Source organism: Protopterus annectens, chromosome 2.part1, assembly GCF_019279795.1.
Source record: "Protopterus annectens isolate FY-2018-M chromosome 2.part1, PAN1.0, whole genome shotgun sequence".
NCBI lineage: Eukaryota > Metazoa > Chordata > Ceratodontiformes > Protopteridae > Protopterus > Protopterus annectens.
The window spans coordinates 1,580,416,832-1,580,444,207 of NC_056729.1; the positions used below are offsets into that span (position 1 = coordinate 1,580,416,832).

General features: G+C 41.5%; 1 protein-coding gene across 1 annotated transcript in view; it reads left to right on the forward strand.

Annotated features, from left to right (window-relative positions):
• Nucleotides 1-27,376, forward strand: part of ESPN (espin) — a 3,774,415-nt gene that overhangs the window by 1,311,928 nt on the left and 2,435,111 nt on the right. Inside the window, exon 4 of the mRNA XM_044063026.1 lies at nt 4,987-5,169. Within this exon, the coding sequence (XP_043918961.1) occupies nt 4,987-5,169 (183 nt within the window). The remainder of the gene's footprint in view (nt 1-4,986; nt 5,170-27,376) is intronic.

A 27,376-nucleotide genomic window follows, 5' to 3' on the forward strand; every position in this document is an offset into this window, starting at 1 on the left:
AGGGGGAAACTTTGATTTTGCAGGATGTGGCCTCACAGGAGTCAGGTCAAGCTGAAGGGGCCTCTCAGGTTACTGTTCTCCCTTCTATGCCTAAGGTGGTTAGGCCTTCTGCTACTACTTCTAAGGCTTCTTCTTAGGGCAGGTCTGTTTTGCCTTCCTCTGGTGTCACTCCAGGTACTTCAGGGTCTGTGCCTAAAAAGCACATGCTTAAAATGGCAGAAGATTTGATTACTTTAATTAGAGGTTCTATGCCCCCTCCTGATAAGAGGCCCAGGGTGGAGCCAGAGTTGGAAAGTCTGGATCAGGCCTCAGATGACTCAGAGTCTTCTGCTGAAGATATTCAAGATTTTCTCCCTTATTCGGACTCTGATGCAGAGGATTCCACTCCTTCTGCTTCTCCTCCAGAGGATTTTTCATTTTCAGAAACTCTGCATTCCATGAGGGAGCATTTTAAGTGGGAAGGACAGGATTTCTCTGATTCACGGAAGAGGCTTAGGGAATTCTTGTTTTTACCACAGCATAGGCCCTTGGCTATACCTCCTGTTTTGGATGTTGTTCAAGATGTTTTCTCGGAGGCTTCCCTTAATCCAGATTCTTTGCCTCCTGCGCCAGTCAAACCGGACAGGTATTACAGGGTGCCTGAGGCTCATAAATATCTGTATAAGAGTCCTAGGGCGGACCCAGAAACTATTAGTCAGGGGCCTAAGGGTGTTAGAGCCTCTGTTGTAAAGAATCCGGTTCCTCTAGATAAGGAAACTAGGGCTTTGGATAGATGGGGTAAGAAGGTGTATACCTCTTCTACTTTAGCAATGAGGGCTTTGAATTGCCAGTTTCATATGTTGAAGTATCAGAATTTCCTCCTTTCTCAGCTAAAATCTAAAGTGGATGCTTTGGCAGAGGGCATAGAGTGTAAAGAATTGCAGGATTTAGTACATGTCTCTGAACAGGTGGGTAAGCATTCTTTGCAGTGTGGTTTTGATGCTGTACAGGCCTCTTCTAGGGTGGCTGCCACTGGTTCAGTTCTTCGTAGGCACGCCTGGCTTAAGGATCAGAATTTGTCTGAGCATGTTAAAACTAGAATTCTGGATGCCCCTTTACAGTCTGAAGTTTTGTTTGGTCCCCCTGTGGAGTCGGTTTTGAAGAAAATGGAAGACAAGGCTAAGTCTATGCAGACTGTTAAAGATTTTTTGCAGGTGCAACCTCCAAAGTTTAGTAGAAATTGGCCTACTAAGGGGTGGGCGTACCCTTCTTCTGATTCTCAGTCTAGGGGTAGATCTAGACGTGGCAGGGGCAGAGCTCACAGTACATTTAGGCCTAGAACTTGGTGTTCGCCTGCACAATCTGCAGGTGAGGGCAGGGGCCAGTCCTTTCGTAAACAGGCCCAATGACCTGCATTTTCAGCTGCCAGATTCTTCTTGCCTGGCAGCTCCTTTGGGAGGAAAGTTAGCACTTTTCAAGCAAAACTGGCTTTTAGTCACCCAGGACAAATGGGTATTAGACATTATAAACCGAGGCTACAAGTTCTATTTCCATACACTGCCTCCTTTCAAAGGCATGCCAGACGTTCCTCCTCGCCAAAGGATAGAGGCTCACAAGCAGATTTCTTTACTTCTTCAAATAGGAGCTATACAGCCAGTTCCTCTGTCAGAAGTGGGCCTAGGATTTTATTCTCGCCTGTTTCTAGTACCAAAGAAAGGGAACACGTGGAGACCAATTTTGGATTTATCTATCCTCAACACTTATCTGGACATTCCAAAGTTCAAAATGCTGACGTTACAACAGCTTTTACCTCTGTTGGGAAAAGATCACTGGATGGTAACTCTGGATCTCAAAGAGGCTTATCTTCATGTTCCTATCAGGCCCAGTTGCAGGAGGTACCTGCGTTTTCGGGCTGGAAATTTACATTATCAGTTCTCTGCATTGCCCTTTGGCTTATCTACTGCGCCCAGAGTGTTCACAAAGGTTCTGGCTCCAGTGATAGCCTTTTTCAGGTTAAAAGGGATACAGATTTATCCTTATTTGGACGATTGCCTGATTATTGCACAAGACAAGGACGAACTTCTTCATCATCTACAGTATGTGATGGTAGTGTTAAGATGCCTAGGGTATTCTGTGAACGAAACAAAGTCCAGTCTAGTACCCTCTCAGGACATGTGCTTTCTGGGTGTGAGACTGAATACAGCTTCCCAGATGGCTTTTTTGACCCCGGACAAACAAAGAAGCCTTTCTCTTTATTTCCATCAAATGTCTCTACAGTCCAGGCTGACTGCAAGGACAGTCCTTCAAGCCTTGGGGTTCATGGCATCTTGTATTCTGGTGCTTCCCAATGCCAAACTACATATGAGGAAGCTTCAATGGTATCTCAAAAATGTATGGACACAACACTGCCAAGATCTAGACACTGTCATTCAGATAATACCTTGCATTCAGAAGGAATTTTTGTGGTGGGCTCAGGAATGTCACCTAAACAAGGGACTCTCTGTGACCCGACCAGAGGCGAGTCAGATTCTAACGACAGATGCCTCGGACAAGGCTTGGGGAGCACACCTCAATGGAAAATGGGTGCAAGACATGTGGCCTGTCAGACTTCAACATTTGCATATCAACTTGAAGGAGATGTTAGCAGTTCAGTTTGCATTGATGGCTTTCAAGGATTTACTTCACCCAGGGCAGGTGTTGATTCAAACAGACAACACTACTGTCATGTGGTACATCAACAAGCAGGGGGGAACCCATTCGTACCCTCTTTGCAGGCAAGCGATGATTTTGTGGGAGACTGCTCTCAGTTTACACCTCAATCTTCAGGCAAGGTTTCTACCAGGAGCACAGAACTCCTTAGCAGATGTGTTGAGCAGACAAATAGTGGATCCTCACGAGTGGAAACTGGATCCTCTTGTATTTCAAAAGTTGACAGTGTTATGGGGGACTCCAGACATAGATCTGTTCGCTTCTCCACTAAATTACCAGTTGCCAAAGTTTTGCACAAAAATGTTTCATCCCACAGTTTGGAAGGTGGATGCTCTATCATTCAGTTGGAGCAATCTTCATGTCTATGCCTTTCCACCTCTGCCTCTCATTCCCAAGGTACTCTTGAAGGCCAGAAAAGACAAGCCATCCATGATTCTGATAGCGCCGGATTGGCCTCGACAGCACTGGTACCCACTACTGAGGAGTTTAGTGCGGGAGCCTCCATGGCCTCTGCCTTTGATTCCGCATCTTTTGTCTCAGGAGGGCAATCACTTCCTCAATGTCAAGATTCAGTCTCTGCATCTCACAGCCTGGCATATTCTGTTTTAGACCCTGGAGGGTCTCAGCTTCCACAACAAGTTTTGAATGTTATTTTGGAGGCCAGAAGGCCTAGTACAAGGAAAGTTTACGCTGATAAATGGAGGAGATTTTTCTTTGGAGCAAAGCGAAGGACTTTGATGTTTCCAAACCTGATTTAAGTGTTTCTCTTCAATATCTTACTGAGTTATTGGACAAGGGTTTGTCTTTCTCCTCGATAAAGGTTCATGCTGCAGCCATTTCTGCTCACTATGACTGTGACCCTCCTTTATTTTCCCATCCTTTGTTTAAGCAATTTCTTAGAGGGCAAAGAACATAAGACCCCCACGTAGAGCTCCTACTCCTGCTTGGGATCTCAATTTTGTGTTGGAAAAGCTTACTCTACAACCTTTTGAGCCTGCAGCTACTGCCGAGTTAAAGTATTTATCATGGAAGACTGCTTTTTTGTTGGCCATTACCTCTGCAAGAAGGGTTTCTGAATTACAGGCCCTTATGGCAGTGGAACCTTTCCTGATTTTTCATAAGGATATGGTATCTTTGCGTACTAATCCTTCCTTTATGCCTAAAGTGGTTTCTAGTGTGGCCTTGAACCAAACTATTCATTTGCCTACTTTTTATGCAAACCCTCAAAATAAAGGGAGAAGATTTTGCATACTTTGGATATTCACAGGCAGTTACGTTATTATTTGAGCAGAACCAAGGGTTCAGGCAGTCTCAGCAGTTGTTTGTTTCTTTTGCTTTGGGTTCTCAGGGAAAACCTGTTTCAAAACAAACTATTTCTAAATGGATTGGTTTTGTATTTCTTTCTGTTATTCCCATCATGGTAAGGAGATTCCGGCTGGAATCAGACCTCATTCCACTAGAGCTACTGCCACTTCTACTGCCTTTCTAAGGGGTAGCTACAAAGATATTTTGGAAGCAGCCACTTGGAGTTCAGTACATACTTTTCCAAGCATTACCACCTTCCTCTTTATTCTAAGTCTAGGGCTGGATTTGCCACTGCAATATTACAGGGCATTTTAGCAGCCCCTAATGCTTTATGATTTTGCCATCCTCCCTTTACCTCTGCTTTGGGATTCTACCCATATGTAAGGACTGCAGCAATGTGAGATGAAGAACATAGTACAGTTTTGTACCTACCATAAATGTAGATGTTCAAGATCCACATTGCTGCAGTCCAATACCCTCCATCCTTCCCTCTGTAGTTTGGCATGGTTATATGGTTTGGGTGATGGTTGTTGTTGGGCATGTTTTGGGAGGTATCCTGTTTTGGGCTGTGGCCTTTCTTTTTAGGGCCTTCTGACATCTGGGGCAAGAAAAGACTGAGGATATGACGTCGGTCATGCGCTTTTATACCCTGACGCTCTGATGTCAGATCTGAGCGCCCATGACCGACGTCAGCCTTATACTTTGGTATTCGGGCCGACCGAGGACAGCGGACTACCCATATGTAAGGACTGCAGCAATGTGGATCTTCGAACATCTACATTTATGGTAGGTGCAAAACTGTACTTTTTACACCGTGAGATATACTTTAATAACTTCTTGTGTAAAAATTAAGCGGTTGGCTTCCTGTTTCAAACATGGCTGATGTTTTATGCAGATTACCCAGATGGTTTTCATGGCATTGCACCAACTGAATCATGGCTTTAACACATTGTTTTGGGTTTAGCTTCACTTTTCTTGATCTTTCCCTTTCAGGTGAGCTTCACTGATATCCGACTCACTGACCAAGATAATGATGGTGCTACTGCAATGCATTTTGCTGCCAGTCGAGGTCACTCCAAGGTTTTGAGCTGGCTTTTGCTCCATGGTGGAGAGATAACCCTGGATAACTGGGGAGGCACTCCCTTGCATGATGCCGCAGAGAATGGAGAGCTGGAGGTAATTTGCTTTTGTAGTTATCCCTTATGAATGGAAGGCATTTCTGCCAGCAGCAGTTCACTTTTAGTCTTTTCTTTCTTGATCCTTAAAATGTAATAACCGCAGACTGTTGGACAAGAATAGGTGTGCACCATGTCCAGTGTTATTCACAGCAGTTATTTATTTATTTACAGAATGTTGTAGATGAATGCACACTACATTTTCACAGTGTCAGTGTACTATATAGTGTAGATCTCTGCACGAGTGACACAAGGAATTTTGAGATGTAAAAAGGAATGCTAAAAAAATAAATAAAAATGCAGATCAAATTTGGACTTCTTTATGTAGTTTGTCCTGAAGTCAAATTAAATTGTAAAACCCTAGGTTATAGTTAAATGATAGCTTACAACTTTAATCCCTTTTCACCTGTTAGTTTTCTGTTTTGAAACTCTTCCATCTTTGTGTCCAGGTTCATTTATACATGCTACAGGAAGTGTACAAATTCTTTACTGCAGGAAAGAAATCTCATAGAGTAGGATATTGCATGTGGCATTATGGAAACTCCTGGGCTTGCAGAGGTGGTGTTTGTTAAAAGGGGTTATCCTACTATTTTAGTGAACAAGTTACTTATTGAAGTAGTAAATAAAATAGAAAGAGGACACTTTAAAGCCATCCTTAACCAAGATATAAATGAACCACATTTACTTATAGGGATGGATGACCTTAATGGATATATAGAGAGAGATGAGCTTGAGGAATTAACTGAGACCATAGGGGTAACTGATGCTAGAGTGGTAGATGCTACGGCCTATCATTGGTCCTGTAAGGAGAGTGTGGAGGTGGACACTGAGACCGTAGGAGTAGCATACTCCAGGTCAGCATTAGTTACAGCCTATAATAGGGTCCAATAAAATGATTGCTGACATCGTACATAAGAATTGGGCTATTGTTAGATCATGAACGATGTTCGAGAATGGGTGGGTGAAAAACCGAACATAGTATACAGGAGGGGGCGAACCCTCAAAAATATTCTTGAAGCAAAAATTAAGAAACCTATAGCAGGCTGTATGAAAAAATGTGGGTCATGCACAATGTGTACACACGTTTTAGAGGGGCCCTCCTGTGTAATAAATGGGACTATGATAAAGATAAAAAAGAAAGGTTCGTGCCAGACTGAAAGAGTGGTATATTGTGCTTTATGCATGAAATGCCCAGCATACTACACTGGAAAAACTGAAAGGAAGGTTAAAAGTAGAATTTACTAACACCTTAGAGATATAAAGTTGAAAAAAGAAACGAATGCCCTTGCAAAACACTGTAATGATTTCCCTGACCATACTTTTAAGTTTATGATTCTGGACGGACTTGAAGGCCCATGGACACTACAATCAGAAAAACAGGAGGCTATATGGCAAATTAGAATGAATGCAACAAGTTGGCCAGGTATAAATGATGCCCTGTCTTTAGCATGTTTTCTCAAATTGAAGGCACTAGAAAGATAAATAGATAAAAAGAGAATTGTGTATGTGTATATACATATACATACAGTTTATTTTAAATGTTTGGATGGTGAATGTTTTTATTGCAACATATTATGCATTTTATGGTTTACAATGAGAGTGTTATCTTTTATACAGTTTCTATACTTTTAAAAAAAGAATTATCCAGCTGTTGAATAATTTATGAGAACCTAATTGATGAATGTAACTTATTGGTGGAGAGTAATTAGGGGGTTGTTTTTCACTATTTTTAAAAGGGACTGTTGACTGTGTCCTATATCTTGAAAAGGTCTCTGAATGAACAGCGACAAAACCGCTTGATTTATTGCTGATTTACTGCTGCTATTCAACTTATTTTATCAACTTATTTTATTATTTTTCCGCAAATAAAGTGCTCTTTGAGTTAAAAGATTTGGTTGCTGTCCTGCATCTGCTGCCATGGACTTTGTCTTGCAGAGGTATGTCAGAGAGATTCTTGCTTGTTGTATTACACAGCACTTAACCTGCACCTCCTTCCTTGCCAGAGTACAGATGTGTTTTGAAACTTTGCCAAATTATTTTTTGCTCCTGCAATATTTCTTACGGAGTACTCTCCAGAGAAGGTTTAAAATCTTGTCAGCTCATTACACTCCTAAAAAAACATGGTAACAGCTACTTATTTCTTCTCCACCACACCTCAGTCATTTGCTATCCACCTGATGAAATATTCTTTGAAGTCTGCATGGGGTATAAAAATATGTATGCATATACTTCCAAGCAAAAATATTAAACCTACCTTCTAGACTTTGCTGCATACTTGAGAGCCTTACATATAACCTTTCATTGTTCCTTTGTAAAATGCTTTTCAATTCTCTCTCTTCCTAATCTTTTCTAACCTCCTGATTGGTTCTTATAATTATCTTGCATTATTTTATATGCCCTACTAATTTTCTCTTTTTTAATAGCAACTTCTGTTCTAGACTCAACTAAAAACTCTGTTTGAGCTGGTCTTTCTTATATCAGTCCCTGGTAGGGAAGGTAATCTCTAACCTACAGTCCTGGCCTCTGCTTAGCCTCATCCCCTATTCTTTTGCCTTTCCCTCTCTAGTTATTTAATCCCAATACCTTGGTTCCTTTGCCTGTTTTCTCCAGTAAATTCCAATCCCATCTTGCCTATTTTCTGTACCCCTACTTGCATTCATAAATTCTGGTAAAATCTTATTTCTCTGTTCCCATGCTGACTTAGTTCTTAAAATATTTTCTGCAACTTTATAAATATAATATTCCTTTTTTAATTTCTTTTGTTGAGGCACATACCTGAACTTCTTCAGACAGCTCAACACAACACAATACATTTAATATATATTGCAATCAATTAATTAAGACCAATTAAGTTCAAAAATCAATTAAAACAGTATAAATTTAAAGGTACAAGAAATAAAAAATGCATAATATGACAAACTTTAGAATATTGCGTTCTTATGGTTGTTTTATAAACTGAAACTTTTAGGATGTGTCCACTTATATGTTGTAGGAAATATCACATATTATACATTTTATGTATTCTATTTTATCTATTAAGTTATCTATTTATTGAATATTTATTATGAGCATATACCTATTTACATTTACTATGAGCATATACTAACTTTGTGTTTAGGGGTTACATAAACATGAGGTGACATGACATATTATATGTCATGACAAACCATAGTGTCAAGTCAAAATATTTTTATATGTAATATTCTAAAGTTTGTCATATTATGTATTTTTTTAGGTCTTGTACCTTTAAATTTATACTGTTTTAATTGATTTTTTTAACTTAATTGGTCTTAATTAATTGATTGCAATATATATTAAATGTATTGTGTTGTATTTCTCCATTCCCTAACAACTCTGGAATAATTTCCATCCATTTTTTAAACTAATCTCTTTTTAGTTTTAACAAGTAAGTGTGAAAGTGTCAGTCACTCAACTTTAGTTAATTTCTCTGTATCTGTGTCTTTGTTTTTATCAGGGCATGATCTAAAATAGTTATTGGATGTTAGTTGAAACTTTCAATTAAATGTTCACGCTACGGTGAAATATAATTTCTATCCAGCCTAACCCAGTTATTGCACTTTGGGGATTAATAAGTAAATTCTCTCTTGAGTTACTAATAATGAATTCACATCTTCCTAACCAAATATTTTCATTTTTTTTCAGAAATCTACCCTATTTTGTTATATTTTACCTTCTACACCCTCCTGATACATTCTCACTATTGCAAGTCAAGTTCCAGTTGCCGCCTATAAATAATATTTTCTGTTGAAAGCTCATTATTTCTCCTAAAGATTTCTTAAGCTCCATAATGGCATTTTTTTGTGTGGAATATAAATACATGCCAGCGTAATCCTCCTTCCATTGCCCAAAGCCCCTTACTACTGAGAATCTAAAATTATTTCTTTTTTCCCTCTTTTATCACCTTTGGAGTTCCTCTAGAAATCAGTTTTATTACTCCCCTGTTCCTTTGTTTCAGATATTCTGCTGAATATCCGTCCTGAAATCCTTTCATTGTGTAATTCACATGTTTATTTCCAACAAATGTGTCTCCTGCTACATTACTATTTGTACCCTCCATTTCTTAATATAATTCAGTACTCTTTTTGTCTATACATGTAAGGCCATTTGCATTCTAAGAGAATATGGACAGAGTAACCATTATGATAGAAAGCTATTACTCCCACCTATTACACATGACAGTTTTTTGAATGTGCATTTCCAACTTTTGTCTCATGTGCACATACTGTTTGGCAGGCTGATCTTTAGTATTGTTGTTTCTTTTCATCTTCATATCAATCTGTCACATTTTTGATGACTTTTTCCTTTAATGAAAACCCTCAAACCAGAAGAATTAAATACATTTGTAGAGCCTCCATTCACTTTTAACTTAGAACAAAGATACAAAATATGTACATTTTCAACAAAGACTTTTAACCCTCCAGATGGGAGTAACTGGCCCAATATGACTGCTGTATGCACAGGCATTATCTTCACTACAATTAAGGTTACCAATGCTAAAGCTCAGATAAATGAGTTATGAGAATCATTCGCATGTATACAGTTAGAAGTGGGGCTTCCTTTCATGCAATTTCCCCCTTAGCCTGCAGGGCAGACTTTCTTATTTCCTCAAGTCCTAGAGCAAATGTTATCTCGTGGGGTCATAGAAACAGTACCCCCAGAGCAAACTGGGGAAGGACTTTTTTCAAGATTGGTTTTTGGTGCAAAGGAGGAAGGAACTTGGATATCAGGTCCAAGATCTTTCTTTTCTCAAGTTTTATGCCAAAGTCCCAGAGTTCAAAATGTTGTCCCTTCAATCTTGTTATCTGTCATACCCCCTCTAAGTTTTTTTTGGTAACATCAGATTTAAAAGATGATAAATTTATCACACACCAATTCGCTAAGATTTCATACTTTTTAAATATTTTCTGTATCTGTCTTTCATTGTCACTTAACCATCTTACTCTTTGAACTATCTAATGCTGCAAGGTTGTTTAATAAGTATCTGGCACCAGTCATTGTTGACTGCAAATTTCAATGCATATAGGTCTTTCCATATCTAGACAACTGTCTTATATTTTCAGACTCTCTTAAAATGCCAGGTATGTCTTGCATGGATAAAGGAATTCCTGATCAGTTTGAGGTTCTTGGTAAACTCTCATTCTTTCTTACAGGATAATGTTTCTGGGGGGGGGGGCTTCTGGACACATCCTTCAAAAGAGCCTAGCCTTCTCAGGACAAAAAAAAAAGTTCCTGATCTTTTCTAATCATTTTCTGACTTTAGCCATGGAGTGTCTCAGGACTCTGGGTGTTCAATATTAGAACACTATTGAAGTAACCTAAGCTATTTTGTGTCCTACCCCACTGCATCTACCCAGCTTTCAATGCTAAACTGCACTCTTCATTCACTATAATTGTCAGGAGCACAAGAGGAGCTCTGTATAAGAAGACTTCTTGCCACTGAAGTGCGCTGCTTCACCAGCCCTATGGAACTGTTGGTCATATAACACTCCTTCAAGACTGGGCAGAATAGTCCCCTTTTGGGGAAAACCTTGAACTAAATTGATATTACGAGGATAAGTTGTATTTTTTTGACTAGATTGTTGTGATTTGCTAGGAAACCAAGTGTTTTTGGACTGGCATCGTGGAAGTTGTTGCCTCACAGCAAGAGGTTCTCCCATTCGATTCTCGGCTGGAGCACTGTGGAGTCTACATGTCCTCCCCACTGTCGAGTGGCGTTGGAAAGACATGCGTAGAATGGGCGTGCCTTCGTTGAAGGTTGGGCGTCGAGCTGGCACCTCGGCACTGTAAAAATCCACTGCCAATCATTAGCGGACCAGAGTTCCGCTGTGGCGACCCCTAACCGGGAAAAGCCGAAAGAACAACAACAACATTGATGTTCTAAGGGAGTCTTGTTTGCCAATGCTTTTGTGTAAAATATTGTATTTTTTTACTTTATTTTCATAAAGATTTTGTAGGTATGTGTGTAAGTGGCATAATATTGAGCTTTTAGAGGACTGTGAGTGGTTTACTTACCTTATAACCATTTTTCTCTACCTAATATTTTATTGACTTGTTCAGACTTCACTGTCCATCTTCAGAGCTTCTTTCTCACCTTAACCTATGGAGCAGCTACTGGTCTCTGTGGATGTTCTTTGTATTGATCACTGCTGCAGTAGCCATATCTATATGGCTTATATCTTGCAAAAGATAAAATAGTCATCCAACTTTCACAGATTTAAGGGCACCTTCCCACATCCCCAAACTGTTATTCAGTTTGAGCTGAGCTGATATAAATAGTGGTTTAGGTGCCAAGCCCTTCTGAACTTTCCTGCCACTGAACAACACTCCTCTTCCATGCAGGCTTTCAAGAATTGGCAGGTGGCAAACACTTTGTTACTGGACAGATACGCCCTCATCAAGGAAAAAAAAACTTCCAGATTTTTTTTTTTGACAAAAAGAAAAATCCGTGGTATCCCTTGAAGTCTCAGAAAACCCAGTATACAACCTGTACAAGTTCAAAAACAAACCAAGCAGAAACTTTGCAGTGTGGAGGGTGTGAAGTTCACTCCTTGAAATCTGTTATGCACCTAATTCACTAATAAAAATCGAACTTTAAAATACTTATACAAAATAATAAAATAGTAGGTAATTCACAGTTGAGTTAAAAATGGAAAATCCTTTATTGAAACAGACAAACAAGTGATCCTAGTTTTGTATAATGAAAAGCATTAAAGACATTCATTATTTCTATATAATCAGGTTATTTGAAGGAAGGGAGTGGTTACAGAGGGTGGTTCTGTTAAGAGCAGTAAAAGCATTAAACTCATTCCTTTAACCAAGTCCGCCTTCCCCCTTAACACCGTAGTGCACACATAGTAGCAGCTTAATTTCATCTCTTTCAGTGTGAAAACAGAAACTCAGAAGAGAAACACAGTGAATTTGTCTTTTTTGGGTAAATATCAGTTATTGGCTATTAAGTGCATTGCCTGGATGCCAGCAAAAAAGAAATTCGGAGAACCTAAAATAAAATCAATTACAAAAGATTAGGAAAAAACACTGTCTGCGAAGAATCCTGCAGCTGCAAAGAAGCGGTTCAAGCTCCAGCTTTGGCACAAGACATGATTTCCGTAATCTTGAGGCTGAGAGTTGTGCTCAGAGATGATTAAAATAAAAGAAACAGTGAAGGAATATATATACTCAAATAACAAAAGACTGGAAAAAAATGGAAGAAACTTTATACAGATATTCAGATGAGCTGATGCAGAACTAACTAAGGAGGAAATACAAAACTTTGTCCAACAAAAAGTGAGCTCTCAAACAGAGCGAGGGAGCCTGCTTCGTATTCTTCTGCTAATAAAGCTCATAGAGAGACTGTGCCAGTAAAATATTTTCCAGTGTTCCAAATGAGAATGCTTGAGAGACTGAAAAAAGCAGAGCAGTTGTCTAGAAGAACCAGGAGAATGCTGGAAATGAATCAGAGACTGGATTTGGGAGATGGATATCAACAGGAAGAAAACCAGCAATTTAAAAAGAAATGAATAAATGTGGGATTACAAAGCATCAGTTACATTTGTGAAATATGACAGAACAAGAAAACCTGTAAATATTGGACATTTTTTACTTTGCTAAACTTTAGGGGACTCCAAAGCGTATGCCCTATTCTATGTCATTAATGTTTGGAAGAACATTAAGGAGAGGGGAAGAGGAAGGAAAGAGGTAACAGTAAGTAAAACACATTTTGTTCATAACACTACTTTTATAATGCACAATGTCTAATGCATGCTATAAAGTATTGCTTTTTCAGTTATTGTTGTGTGTAATAGGGATACTAAAGTAAACAGGTGCCCCTATTTTTTCCTTCTTTCTTTCTTCTTGTTCAGTTTTAAAAAAATATGGACACTGCAGTACAGTGGAAAAAGAGAAGAAATCCTGGAAAAAGAGAATAATATAAGTAAAACTGATATGCTGTTTCTTACTTTTGCAAAGGGGAATAACTGGATTAAGGTCCTTGACTTGATCTAATAGCAAGTTTTAAGGGGAGGAAGGTAAATAAAAAAAAAAAACTTGAATATAACTAAAAGTTTACCTCTAGCAAATAAATGTTCACAATGCAGCATGAGAAGCTTTTCGTGGAAGGCAACTGTCTATCTGGTTATCATGTTTCTATGGAGACAAGCTAGATAAAGGCTATAAAAACAGTGAAGGCATTCTTTCAATGGCTAAGAGATGTTTTCTGAAAGCACTCAAGCTGTTTTCTACATCTGAGAGAGGAACAAAGATGAGACAAAAACCAACAGCACTTGGTGTAAGTAGAAGCACAGGCTGTACCATGCATCTTAGCATGGATAACTTTCATCATAGGTTAATTCAAGCCTCTGAGTGTGGCTGTCAATCTGGGACAATTGTTCCTGTTATTCCTTTTATGAGGATTAAACTTCATTATTTTAAAATGTACTTAGTTTTGTGTGTTTGTATTAAGTTAATACATTCTGGGGGTGTTCTGGGAGAGTGTTTCTTTGTTTTCGGATTTTCATTAAAGGAAAAAGTCTTGTAAGATGTGATATAGGTTTAAATTGATATGACAAGATGCACTCACTCGAAACTCTCCTTAGCATGGAGAACATCGATATCTGTGCAGTAACAGAAACCTGGTTCAAGGCTCCCGAGAGCACCCCAGGACTACCAGGTTATACCTCATACCATGCTTTTCGGCCCCAAAACTTGGACTGAACCACAAAAGGAGGGGGAGTATCAATATTCGTCAAAGATACCCACACCTCCAGGTTGGTGACACAGCACGAAGCATCAGAGACTATCCATGTGCAACTAACAGCGGGTAAAACTGCCTTCCAGTTTCTAGCCTGCTACAGACCACCCTCCCAAACCCAGGAACCCCACTCAGCCTTCCTGAGAACACTGGAAAATATGAAGGTCTCTCCAAACACCATTATATTGGGCGACTTCAACTACCCAAACATAGACTGGGAGCATTACTCTAGCTCCAACACCCTAGCCCAAAGGTTCCTAGAATTTATAAACTCAAATGCTATGGAACAACTTGTTACCACTCCCACAAGAGGGGAAAACATACTGGACCTGATCATCACCAACACGGGGACTCTATGCTCCAGACCAGAAGTGTATCCCTCACTGGTAAGATCAGACCATAAACTAATCTCACTGGATATTCACATCCCAACCCCACCCCCTGCCCAGAAAAACACAGTGAAAACCTTCTCTAAAGCAAATTTCACACTCCTCAAAACCAAGGTGGAATCCTTCAAAGCCCCCGGGCCTGTGGAAAATACGGCCCAGACCACAGAATCCTTTATAAACGCATTCTATGAACACCTTCAGGAATGCATGGATCATGCAATCCCAAATAAAACCAAGACCCAGTCCTCCAAAGGCAGACGTCCTGTCTGGTGGACCCCAGCCATAAACAAACTATACAATAGAAGGAGGAAGCTACTACATGACAGAGCAAAATCCCAAAAAGGGAAGGCATCTCTGATCAGTATTAGCAAAAAACTACGGGCACTCATAAAATCGTCTAAGGCCAGCTTCGAGAGAAAAATTGCACAGGACACTAAGGATAATCACAAGACTTTCTATAGTTATGTTAGGAACCTGGGTGGGAATTCCCAGATATGTTCAGAATTAGTCCAAAATGACAAAAAATACATCGAACCCACAGACATTGCCAACATCCTAGCTGACAGGTTCAGCGCAAACTTCTCCCCCCCTCCCCACCAAAAGGGCAAATATCTATCCCAGCAGAGTGCTGCCCCCCTGACATCTCAGATGCTCAGGTAAGAGCCGCCCTCTCCAAAGCAAAAAACACAGCATCAATGGGACCAGACGGTGTCCCGTGCTGCATCCTACATGAACTCCAAGAAGAGCTAAACCCAAACATAAAACTACTGTTCAATCTCAGCCTTACTACAGGATATGTACCCAAAGAGTGGCGTACAGCAACAGTGGTCCCTCTCCACAAAGGTGGTGCCTCAACAGATCCTGTAAACTATCGCCCCATAAGCCTGGCTAGCTTGGTCTGCAAAGCTATGGAAAGGATCATCATGGATCTCATAAATAAAGATATTGGGGACCTACAGACACTGGATCCTACCCAGTTCGGCTTTGTTAAGGGCAGATCCTGCCTCTTAAACCTGGTCAATTTCTTTGAAACAGTCACCAAGGCCATTGACGAGGGGAAGGTGGTCCACACAGCCTACCTGGACCTCGCAAAAGCCTTCTATACAATATCCCACTCAGGCATTATAGATAAGCTCACCAGCTTAAATATAAACCTCTATGTCACTAGATGGGTTGCAAACTGGCTCAAGTACAGAACCCACATGGTTAGAATTGCTGGAGCCATGTCAGACTCCAAACCAGTTACAAGTGGCGTCCCACAAGGCTCAGTCCTGGGACCTCTCTTGTTCGGTATATATTTCTCGGAGGTACAGGCCAACACGGAAGGACTGTGGCTGACCAAGTTCGCAGATGACTGCAAACTGGGCGCCATAATCGACTCTCCAGCCGACACAAGCATCCTCCAAAAGGGCCTCATAGAAACAGACAACTGGTGCCAGAGCCATGGCCTCAAGCTGAACGCCAAAAAGTGTATAGTCATCCCCTTTGGCAAAAACAAAGTGCCCATAAATTACCACATAGGTGGTAATCTATTAAGTACAGAAGAAGTAATTAGGGACCTGGGGACCCAAGTTGATAGCAATCTCTCATTTGACAACCACGTGGCCAAAGTGGTTGGAAAAACATTTTATATAGCCCACCTAATCATGAAGGGATTCACATCTAGATCAGGGGAGGTAATCATGCCTCTTTACTCATCCCTCATCAGGCCCATAATTGAGTACAATGCCCCTTTTGGGATGTACCTTACCAGACACCTGCAGCAACTGGAAAGACCCCAAAAGTACCTCACCAAGAGGATCAAAGGGCTCAAACAGATGCCATATGCTGCCCGGTTAAAGAAACTCCAGCTCTACTCAGTGGCATACCGCCTGCTCAGAGGCGATCTGTGCCTGACGTATAAAGCCATGTCCAACCCGGAATTAATGGACATGCTGCACCTCAGAAAATCCAAATCCCATCGAGCTATGCACTCAAGAGACTTGAACCTCAGCACTGAAATAAATAGGACATGCTGGAGGGACAGATTCATAACCCAGAGGCTCCCTTCACTCTGGAATAAAATCCCAGTCCAGGTTAGGCAGAGTCCCTCATTGACTCTCTTCAAGAGGAATCTTGATGAGTGGATGGGAGATCGTAGGTTTACCTCGGGTATCACTTCTGTGTCACTATTAGACAGAGGCACAGTATACTAACCTCGAAAAAGGGCATAGCAAAATTAATTTAAAATGGGTGGCAAAAGCCAAACACACTCTGGCTAGGCTTATAAATGCCCTAAGGCAGATAGCCTAGTATGAACCTATGAACAAGAAATAACTGTATAAAAGGACAACCTGCCAAGCATTAGTGTGTGTATGTAACACAAAAACTAAAACTAGACATATTTTAAAAAAAGTTGTTATACATGACACATGGGAATAATAACTTCTTATCATAATGACAACATGTTCCATATTATCTTTAAATATGAATGGTCTCACAAATATATACAAAAAAAACAACTAGTGAACTATATTAAAATGCAGAGTGCAAATAGCTATGCTAGAGAAGACACATATAGAAAGGAGTGAGCTTGTAATGTCAAAAAGAAAGGATTTCAGGATGTTATTCAGCAGAATATCCGAGACAGAGGAAAAGGAGAATAGTTGTATTAATTGCAAGAGGAGCTCCAATAGTGATAGAACAGGGGACAAGATAATGGTAGATTTGTAGTACTAAGGGACTACTGGCAAGGGAGGAGGATTATGCTGGCATTATTTATGTTAGTTAATTATATATTTTTTTTTTTATTTATTTGTTTATTTATTTGTTGACATCTGATTACCAGGAACGCCACATTGGGTAGGGGCCTATTTTCAGTGGAGGCCCAGGGAGGAAAATTCCAAAATACCACAAAACACTTTAAAAACAATAATTTTACACTCTTTAAAAATAGTACAAAAAACTACCGCAGTTTAAGTAATTATATCAAATTAGACATAGTGTGAAAACATTGTTTAAGAATAGATACAAGTTATATGATAATGATGTAATAATTAGAGAACATTTGGCCAGTTTATACAGAAATTAAAGGTATGTTCCTGTTGCATTTCCTGTTTGTATTATTCTAAGTGAGAGAAGAGCAGGCTTATAATATATTTAGAGAGAAAGCTCAGGGAGAGAAATTGAAAGAAGCAAGGAAGTGAGCAAAGAAGGAAGCGTAAGGAGATGTAAAGTATGAATAGTTATTTGTTCAGATTTAGGGATACAGTTTTTCCTGGTGTTGAGCAAGAACAGAGCCAGCTTTTGGCTAGGAAGTCTTTCAGAATGATTTTGAAAGATGGGAGGGAGGGTTTTGACCTGATGGATAGAGATAAAGAGTTCTAGTCCTTAGCAACATGATACGAGTACAGACAGAGTCAAGCAAGAAAAAGTAGTACTCCACACTGTCAAATGCTTTAATAAAAGGACAAAGCTTTCAGATAAAAACTATCCTCCTTCAGTCACTGAAGAAGGATAGTTTTTATCTGAAAACTTTGTCATTTTATTCAAGTATTTGACAGTGTGGAGTACTACTTTTTCTTGCTTGAAGCTGCTTTTGGTTTGTACTTCTTCACTTCACTACTAATTCACCTTTTTTTCTGGGATGAGTAGACAGTTCCCAGCATACTTGATAGGTTTGTAGACAGACAGGAGGTTTTGATCATTACATCTTAATAACCGACTGGGAATTTAGTTGTATAGAATGTTTAGTGCTGGACAAGCAGATAGAGTCTGGCATGTATTTATATTCCATCTAAAACTGCTACAATGGAGCTTAAGAAAATTCTCGGAAAAATAATCAGCTTTTATCAGAGAATGTTACTTATAGGTGGGGACTGGAATTTGATTTGCAACAGTGAGGATGTATCTGCTGGGCCTAGAATGGAAGATATAGCAGAAGATGGTAGACTTTTGAAGAAATTTATGAAAATATTTTTAAATAAAAAAAATATGAATATATATGGAAGATGTGAATTCAGTAGTTAAAGTCTGGAGAGACTTTCCAAATATTCCTGAATGTAAAAAAAATCTGGGCTAGGTTAGATAAAAGTTATATTTTACAGGAACAGTGGGTCAGCGGATAGTTTTGTTGCCTTACAGCAACAGGTTCTCTGGTTCGATTCCTGGCTAGGGTGCCTTCTGTGTGGAGTCTGCATGTCCTCCCTGGGTTCATGTGGGTTTCCTCCGGGTGCTCTGGTTTTCTCTCACATTCCAAAGACATGCAGTAGGTGGATTGGACACTCCAAATTGGCCATAATGTAAGTGTGCATGCAAATTTGTGATATGGAAGAACTACCATGGCAGGGCTATCCACCTGGTAGTGTAAACCTTGGCTGTAAATGGTTGTCACAGTTGAAGTGACAGCCCAACCCCACATGTAACAATAGGAAAAGGAGGTTGTGGATGGACAGATGTGCATTTAATTGAAAGTTTTAGTACGCATCCAATAACTATTTAAGATCACACACTGATAATAACTAAAGTAAAAATTCAGGGTAATTAAATAAAAATGAGACAAAGGCAGTTCCCCACCTGTCTGTTAAACAGAGAGAAATTTAAGGAATGGGCAGTGGAAATCATTCTGGAGTTATTAGGGAGGATAGAAAGTTCTTCAGAAAATATAGCTAGGGATGGGAAAAAATGAAAATGGAGTTTAAAAATAAGGTAGAAATAAAATAAAAAAATATGGTTAACAAATAAGAATTGTTTAGAGGGACTGACAAAGGTTAAAGTATTGCATAATAGGGGGAATCTCACAGAACAAGAATAAGTGCAACTGCAGAGTGCTAAAGAGACAATAAGGGACTGCCTTTATAATATGCATGAGTTTAGAAATGTTGTTAAGCATCTGTTTTTTGATAATAACTCCAGAGCACAAATGCTTTTAGCACAACAATTCAGGCAACAGAAAGTAGAAGAGGTTGTTGCCATGCGTAGGGAGTCTATAACAAGGAAAATAACCAGAGATTCTGTCGATGTATATTAGTAATATTTTGGAATTTTTATGAACATCTGTGTACAGCAGAGAAATCTGGAAATTAAGACAAGTACACATGGAAATGTTTATGGAAGAATTAAATATGCTAAGATTTGAGGTAGATGAGGCTCAATTACTAACAATTAGGATAGGAAGAGATAAGATAAAAATGGTATGTATAACCAATCTAGAGGAAAGTCTTCAGGAATAGATGAGAATAGCATTCATTGCTTGAAACTCCGTGTGTTCTGACTGAAAGTGCTACTGAAACAATTTGAAATATAAAGTGATAAGTATATTTTTTTGGCATTTCTTTTCAAAGTTCTGCATTAGCCTAATTTTTTTACTTGATTGATATTTATATATATATATATATATATATATATATATATATATATATATATATATATATATATATATATATATATATATATATATGTATATATTTGCTGGTTTCTGATCTATGCTGAAATTGCTGGATGTTAAGTTGTCCATCTTGCCTTCGATGTTCATCGTGCATACAGCTGCAGTCATAACAGATGGGTTCTCCTGCCGTCAGGCGGGTCCTCGGTCGGCCGAATTCCAAAGTCTAGGTCCGGCGTCGGTTGTCGTTGCTTCTTCCCTGATGTCAGTGCGACAGGGGTATAAAGGAACCAGCCGACGCCATCTTCTTCAGTCTTTCTTGCCACGCGGTGCCCGAAGCAGAAGCAGTTCGCAAGTGCCGGTCGGCCAGCTCATGAAATTACGAAAATTTTGAAACCGAAGTCTTCTTGAAAGCTAAGTACCCCGTTGGGGAAACTTTTCTTGCCTCAGACCGATGTCAGACAAAGTTAATAATTGTATTTCTTGTGGGAAGCAAATACCACATAAGGATTTCCATTCCCTCTGTATACCTTGTTTAGGCCCAGACCACGACGTCTCGGTCTGTCGCTTTTGTGCTACATTCAACAAACGCACCATTAAGCGTCGGGCGGAGTTCGCCCAACATTATTTTGGAAAAAGATTTGACTATATTATGTCGTCGGATACTCCGACTCCAGTTTTGTCTAAAAAACGCAAAGATAAGGACCGACACACGAGGTCCGCGGCCTCTACCGACACCACGCCAAAGCCGACTACACGTGGTCCGGTTCTCAGTGAGACGACTACGCAGCCCCTGACTACCGACGACACTTCATTGGCAGTGTCCCCTGTGCCCGAGGTCGCAGGCTCCTCGTCCCACACCCCGACTACAGATACCGAAGCCACTCTTGGCGTTGAACCTCAAAATGTGGACAGGTCTACCTCCACTCAAGGTGTCTTCAGACCTTCCTCTTCTTTTTCCATCAAGGCTTTCACTAAGTCTAAAGCAGCCATGCATTCTAAGAGACAAGCTACACAGGGCCCATCTCCAGGTCCCATGCCTAAAAAACAGATGCTTAAAATGGCTGAGGATTTAATTACTCTTATCAGGGGTTCTCAACCCCCACCGGACAAAAGGCCCAGAGTGGAGGAAGAATCCCCCTCCCCTGATCAGGGCTCCATTATTTCAGAGCACTCTGATGATCAGGAACATTCTTACTCCCCTTTTGAAGACTCTGATGCAGAGGAGTCCATTCCTTCTGTATCCCCCCCAGAGGATTACTCTTTTGGGGAAACTTTGCATACCTTAAGGGAACACTTCCACTGGGAAGGCCAAGATTATTCAGATTCCAAGAAAAGGCTTAGGGAATTTCTCTTGCTACCTCAGCACAGGCCTCTGGCTATACCTCCTGTCTTGGACATCCTAGATGATGTTTACTCGGAGGCCTGCCTTAACCCGGATTCTCTGCCTCCAGCCCCAGTCAAGCCTGACAGGTACTACAGGGTTCCTGACTCACACCAATTTCTATACAAAAGCCATGCTGCTGACCCAGAAACCATCTCACAGGGCCCCAAGGGAATTAAGGCCTCCACTGCTAAAAATCCATTACCTTCCGAGAGAGATTCCAGATCCTTAGAAAGGTGGGGAAAAAGGTATATACCTTGCTACCTTAACCATGAGGGCCTTAAACTGTCAGTTCCATATGCTAAAATACCAACAGTTTTGTTATCACAATTGAAAAGTAAAATGTCACAACCTGAACAACCAGACTTGAAGGAGTTGCAGGATTTGATGCATAGTGCAGAACAAGTGGGTAAGCATACCTTACAATGTGGTTTTGATGCTCTAGAGGCCTCATGTAGAGCTGCTGTTACAGGATCAGTCATACGTAGACATGCCTGGCTCAAGGAACAAACCTTGCCTGATCATGTCAAAGCTAAATTACTAGATGCCCCTCTACAAAAGGATGTATTATTTGGTGCTAATGCTGAGGAGGTATTAAGGAAAATGGAGGAAAAGGCTAAATCAATGCAAACTGTGAAAGATTTTCTACAGGTACAACCCCCACGTTTCAGTAGAAATTGGCCTTCCAAAAATTGGTCCTTTCCAGCCATGGACAGACCCCAAAGAGGTAGATACGCCCGAGGGGCAGAGGACAATCCCAAGGATCGTTTAGAGGCAGACAATGGCAAGCACCTACACAAAGAGGTGGTGAGGATAACTCGCAATCATTCAGAAAGCAAGCCCAATGACTTTCCCCTTTGCATGCCAAGCAAGACTCAAATGGCAGCCCCCTTAGGAGGAAAACTGGCATTATTTTCAAAAAATTGGCATATTGTCACAAAAGACAAATGGATCCTGGACATTATAAACAGAGGCTACAGATTCCATTTTCACACCCTTCCAAAAATGAGAGGCATGCCAAACCTGCCACACAATCAAAGGGCAGAGGCACAAAGGCAAATTACAGATCTCATAGACATGAAAGCTATTCAAGAGGTACCTACGCACGAACAAGGTCAAGGTTTTTATTCCAGACTATTCCTGGTAGCAAGGAAGGGACAAGATTGGAGACCTATTTTGGACCTATCCATCCTAAACACATTTCTACTCGTACCAAAATTCAAGATGCTCACTTTACAGCAGCTTCTTCCCATGCTGGGCAAGGAGTCTTGGCTGGTAGCATTGGACCTCAAGGAGGCTTACCTGCATGTCCCAATCAGACAAAACTGCAGAAGATACCTCAGATTTCTTGCAGGTTCAACCCATTATCAATTCTCTGCATTGCCCTTTGGCTTATCTACTGCGCCCAGAGTATTCACGAAATGCCTGGCATCAGTAATTGCCTACTGCAGACTTCAAGGGATACAAATATACCCCTATTTGGACGACTGCCTGATCCAAGCGGACAGCAAGCACATTCTTCTGAAACATCTGGCTTATGTAATAATGTTGTTGAACTTTCTGGGATACACAGTCAACAAAAAGAAATCAAGGCTAATACCCTCTTGGAAGATAATTTTCCTGGGTGCCAACTTGGACACAAACACCCAGATGGCCTACCTCACGCCAGAGAAGCAGGGGCAACTAACTCATTACTTCAGAGCACTAGCAAATTGCACCAGGCTGACTGCAAGGAAAATCCTGCAGGCTCTGGGATTCATGGCATCTTGCATCTTACTAATCCCATGTGCAAAGCTGCATATGAGGAAACTTCAATGGTACCTGAAAAACCTATGGTCTCAACACAGCCACAGTTTGGAAACAATAATACCACTAATTCCATGTCTACAAAAGGAATTTCTGTGGTGGGCTCAAGCATGCCAAACAAACACAGGTCTTCCATTCAGCAAGCCTCAAGCAAATCAAGTCATCACAACAGACGCCTCGGACTACGCCTGGGGGAAGCACATGACAGATCGGTGCATTCAGGGCAAATGGTCCCAAAAAGAAAAGCACCTTCACATCAATCAAAAGGAAATGTGAGCAGTAATAAATGCTATTATAGCTTTCAAAGACCTTCTGCAACCAGGTCAACTATTGATAAGAACGGACAACACCACAGTTATGTGGTACATAAACAAACAGGGAGGAACACATTCATTCCCCCTATGCAGACTGGCCATGTCACTTTGGAACATGGCCATGGACTTACAAATCGAACTACAAGCACAGTACTTACCAGGCAAGGAAAACATGCTGGCAGACAACCTAAGCAGAAATATGACAGATCCACACGAATGGAAGTTGCATCCAAAAGTTTTTACAGAAATAATCCAAGCATGGGGAAGGCCAGACATAGATCTCTTTGCCTCCCACAAAAATCATCAATTGACAAAATTCTGCTTAAGGATTTTCCATCCAAAGGCCTGGAGAGTGGATGCTCTCTCTTTCAGTTGGACATCAATGACAGTTTATGCCTTCCCACCTCTTCCTCTGCTGCCCAAAGTTCTATTGAAAACCAGAGCAGACAGACCAAAGATGATTCTCATTGCTCCAGACTGGCCAAGACAACACTGGTACCCACTCCTGAGGAGCCTGACACATTCCCCACCATGGACCCTGCCTCTAATGCCTCTTCTCCTGACTCAGCACAGCTTCAAAACTCTTCACAGCCAGCTAAAAACACTCAGTCTAGCCGCATGGAGGATTCCTTAGCATCACAACAGACCCTACTCTCCAAGGAGGTGCAGGATGTCATTTTGGAGGCCAGAAGGCCGTCAACTAGAAAAGCTTACTCCGCAAAATGGAAACGGTTTTGTGTCTGGAATGAGAAAAAGGGCCAGGATCCTGGAAAACTGAATTTACCTCAAATACTACAGTATCTAGCTGAGCTGCTAAGCAGTGGACTTTCATTCTCCTCCATCAAAATCCATGCCTCAGCCATTTCTGCAGAATACAACACTGATCCACCCTTATTCTCTCACCCTCTCTTAAGACAGTTCCTCAGAGGGGCTAAGAATCTAAGACCCCCAAGGAAACAACCAATACCTGCTTGGGATCTCAATTTCATTCTGGAAAAACTGACCTTGCCTCCATTTGAGCCAGCTGCCTCATCAGATTTGCAATATGTGTCCTGGAAAACAGCTTTCCTTCTGGCTATTACTTCAGCTCGTAGAGTATCAGAACTACAAGCTCTCATGGCTGTGCAGCCTTTTATCATCTTCCATCAGGACAGAGTTTCCTTACGAACCAACCCGTCCTTTATGCCTAAAGTGGTATCCAGGGTAGCTTTGAATCAGGCCATACACTTACCTACCTTTTATCCTATTTAACCCTCGACGCGGTGAAAGACTCCTGTTTCTTCGGAGCCGGAGCTTTCTCTGCCTAGAGGTCGGGACGCCTTTGAGGTCATGCGGAGTATGCTGTCCCCCGAAACAGCTCTACTGCCAGCTCCATCGGCTCCTCCCCCCATGGTGCCTGTTCTAACCTCTACTCCTCCTCCAGACCCCAAGCGTAGGGAACCTATGCCCCAGGACACCCCATTGGGTGATCCCTCTTCTTCCAAAGCCTCCCCTGATCACTCGGAGGAGCCTCCATGGAAGAAGTGCAAGAGGAAGCACATAAACTCCCCTGAGTCTGTCACTTCAGATACAGACATGGATGAATTGGAAGGGTCCCCAAGGTCTCACTCTGAAGATGTTTCCTTTTTGGACATCCTTGAAATGCTTAAACAAAGGAGAGACTGGACTTCCCTAGCCCCTACCAAGGACGAGTCTGTATACCTGGACGCATTCGGTTCCCGACCTTCCACCTCCTGGGTATTTTCTCCTTTCGATCCACTCATGTCTGTAGTGGTTCGAAAGGCTTGGTCAGCTCCAGATTCTGTGGAACCTACTCCGAGAAGACCAAACAAATTTATTACAGCCCCCCAGGACAAGCAATTCCTCTCCAGAGGTATGCCCGTTGATGCCATGGTGGTAGCAGCAGCCATCAAGAAAGAGTTAGCAGAAACCTCTTCATCTGTTCATACTCCGAACAAAGAGTCTCGGACGATGGACAGATATGGAAAGCGAATGTTTGCTTCAGCGAACTTTTCAATGAGGTCCCTGAATTAACTATGCCATTTTACATGTCTTCAAAGGGATCTCTTGAAAGAGCTTGGAGATACCCTTCAAGATCCTACAGCTGAGGGAGCACCAGCCAAAGTAGCTTCTCAGCTTGCGACTCTTAATTCCATAGTCAACTCCTCCATGAGGCTGATTTCCTATGCAGCCGATGGAGTGAGCAGAGCCGCAGGGACAGGTGTGGCTCTCGGGAGACATGCTTGGATGCGGCTGTGTCAGTTTGCAGAACCCTTTCGAGCGTTCTTCACCAATACTCCCTTTGATGGCTCCTTTCTCTTTGGGCCTCAGGTGAAAGACACATTGACCAGGTGTGAGCAGGAAGGCAAGACTTTCTCTGCCGTGAGAATCCATTTTTCCACTCCTTCCAGACCTTATCCCAAGGATCAGAAGAGCGGAGAGATGTGGTTCCGAAAATCCCAGGGACCCTTGCCTGACACACGTGGTGATTTTTCCCCCAGGGGCAAAGGGGGACCGCATAACCAGGGTGACAGAGAAACCTTCTCTGCCAAACCCTTCCAGCATCCCTGAAGGGTTGCCCGACTGCTCACCTCTGGAGGCAGTCGGGGGAAGACTTTCATTGTACCCAAAAGCTTGGCAAAATATAACAAGAGACAGATGGGTACTATCCATCATATCCGAAGGTCACAAAATTACCTTCCATCAATCCCCCATAGAATCAAAAGAGCCCATCCCAGATGTTCTGCCCAGTCTAAGGGATCAAGCAGTCACAGAAGTTTCAAGACTGCTAGGAAAAAGCCATTCAAGAAGTCCACACAGACCAACTAGGATCCGGAACTTACTCAAGATTCTTTTTAGTACCAAAAAAGACAGGGGACTGGAGACCAATACTGGATCTCAGCAGATTGAACAAATCTGTACAAAAAGAAAAGTTCCGGATGGTGACACTGCAGTCCATTTTCCCTTTTCTGGGTCAGGACAATTGGATGTGCTCGATAGATCTTCAGGACGCGTACTACCATATCAAGATGGAGAGACGCTCCAGGAGATTTCTTCACTTCCGGGTAGGGGCCAGTCATTACCAGTTCAGAGCTCTGCCCTTTGGTCTCACCTCAGCCCCCAGGGTGTTCACCAAGTGTATGGCAGTAGTCACGGATCACCTGAGGTGTCAAGGATTCCAGGTGTTTCCCTATCTAGATGACTGGCTCCTGACTGCTTCCACCAGGCGTCAACTCTTAGAGGCACGGGATTATACAGTCACATCATGCACTCAACTAGGCATTACAGTAAATTTCGAAAAATCTGCCTTGTTGCCCTGCCAGTCTATCACATACATAGGAGCAGAATTAAATACAAAAGAAATGTTTGCAAGATTACCACAGGAAAAAGTATCCACTATTCGTCAACAAGTGTTAATTCTAATGCAGAGCAAAAGGGTTCAAGTCAGACATGTCCTCCAAGCTCTAGGCTTCATGGCAGCTGCCATTCTTCTTGTCATATTAGCGTGTTTCCACATGAGAATCCTTCAGTGGCTTCTTTTCACGCAGTGGTCTTTCCAGGAACTACCCATGTCTCACATGATCCTGATCACAGAAACATGCAAAAGGCACCTTTCTTGGTGAATGGTCTCCCCACTAGTAATTCAGGGCAGACCTTTCATACAACCCCCTCTGGTAGCCACAGTGACCACGGATGCCTCCCTGATAGGGTGGGGGTGGCATTATCTAGGCAGGACAGTCCAAGGCACTTGGCAACCTCACGAGTACCATCTGCATATCAATGTCCTAGAAATGAGAGCGGTTCTTCTAGCATTGCAAGCCCTTCAAGACTTTCTTCCTTCCAGGACCATTGCAATCCAAACGGACAACATGTCAGTGGTGTGGTACATCAATAAATAGGGCAGGACCAGGTCTTACCCCTTGTGTCGAGAAGCACTCAGACTGTGGCAATGTGTGATTTCCTCCCAACGCTTTCTCATAGAAACGCACATCCCTGGGAAATCCAGCGTTATAGCGGACAGGCTCAGCCGAGCTATCCTCATGCCTCACGAGTGTTCTCTGAATCAGGAAGTTGTGGATCTTATCTTCCGCAAATGGGGACAGCCTTGCTGCCACCTATTTGCCACTCCTCTCAACATCAAATGCAGCAGCTACTTCTCCCTACTTCCTCTTCCAGGTCATATACC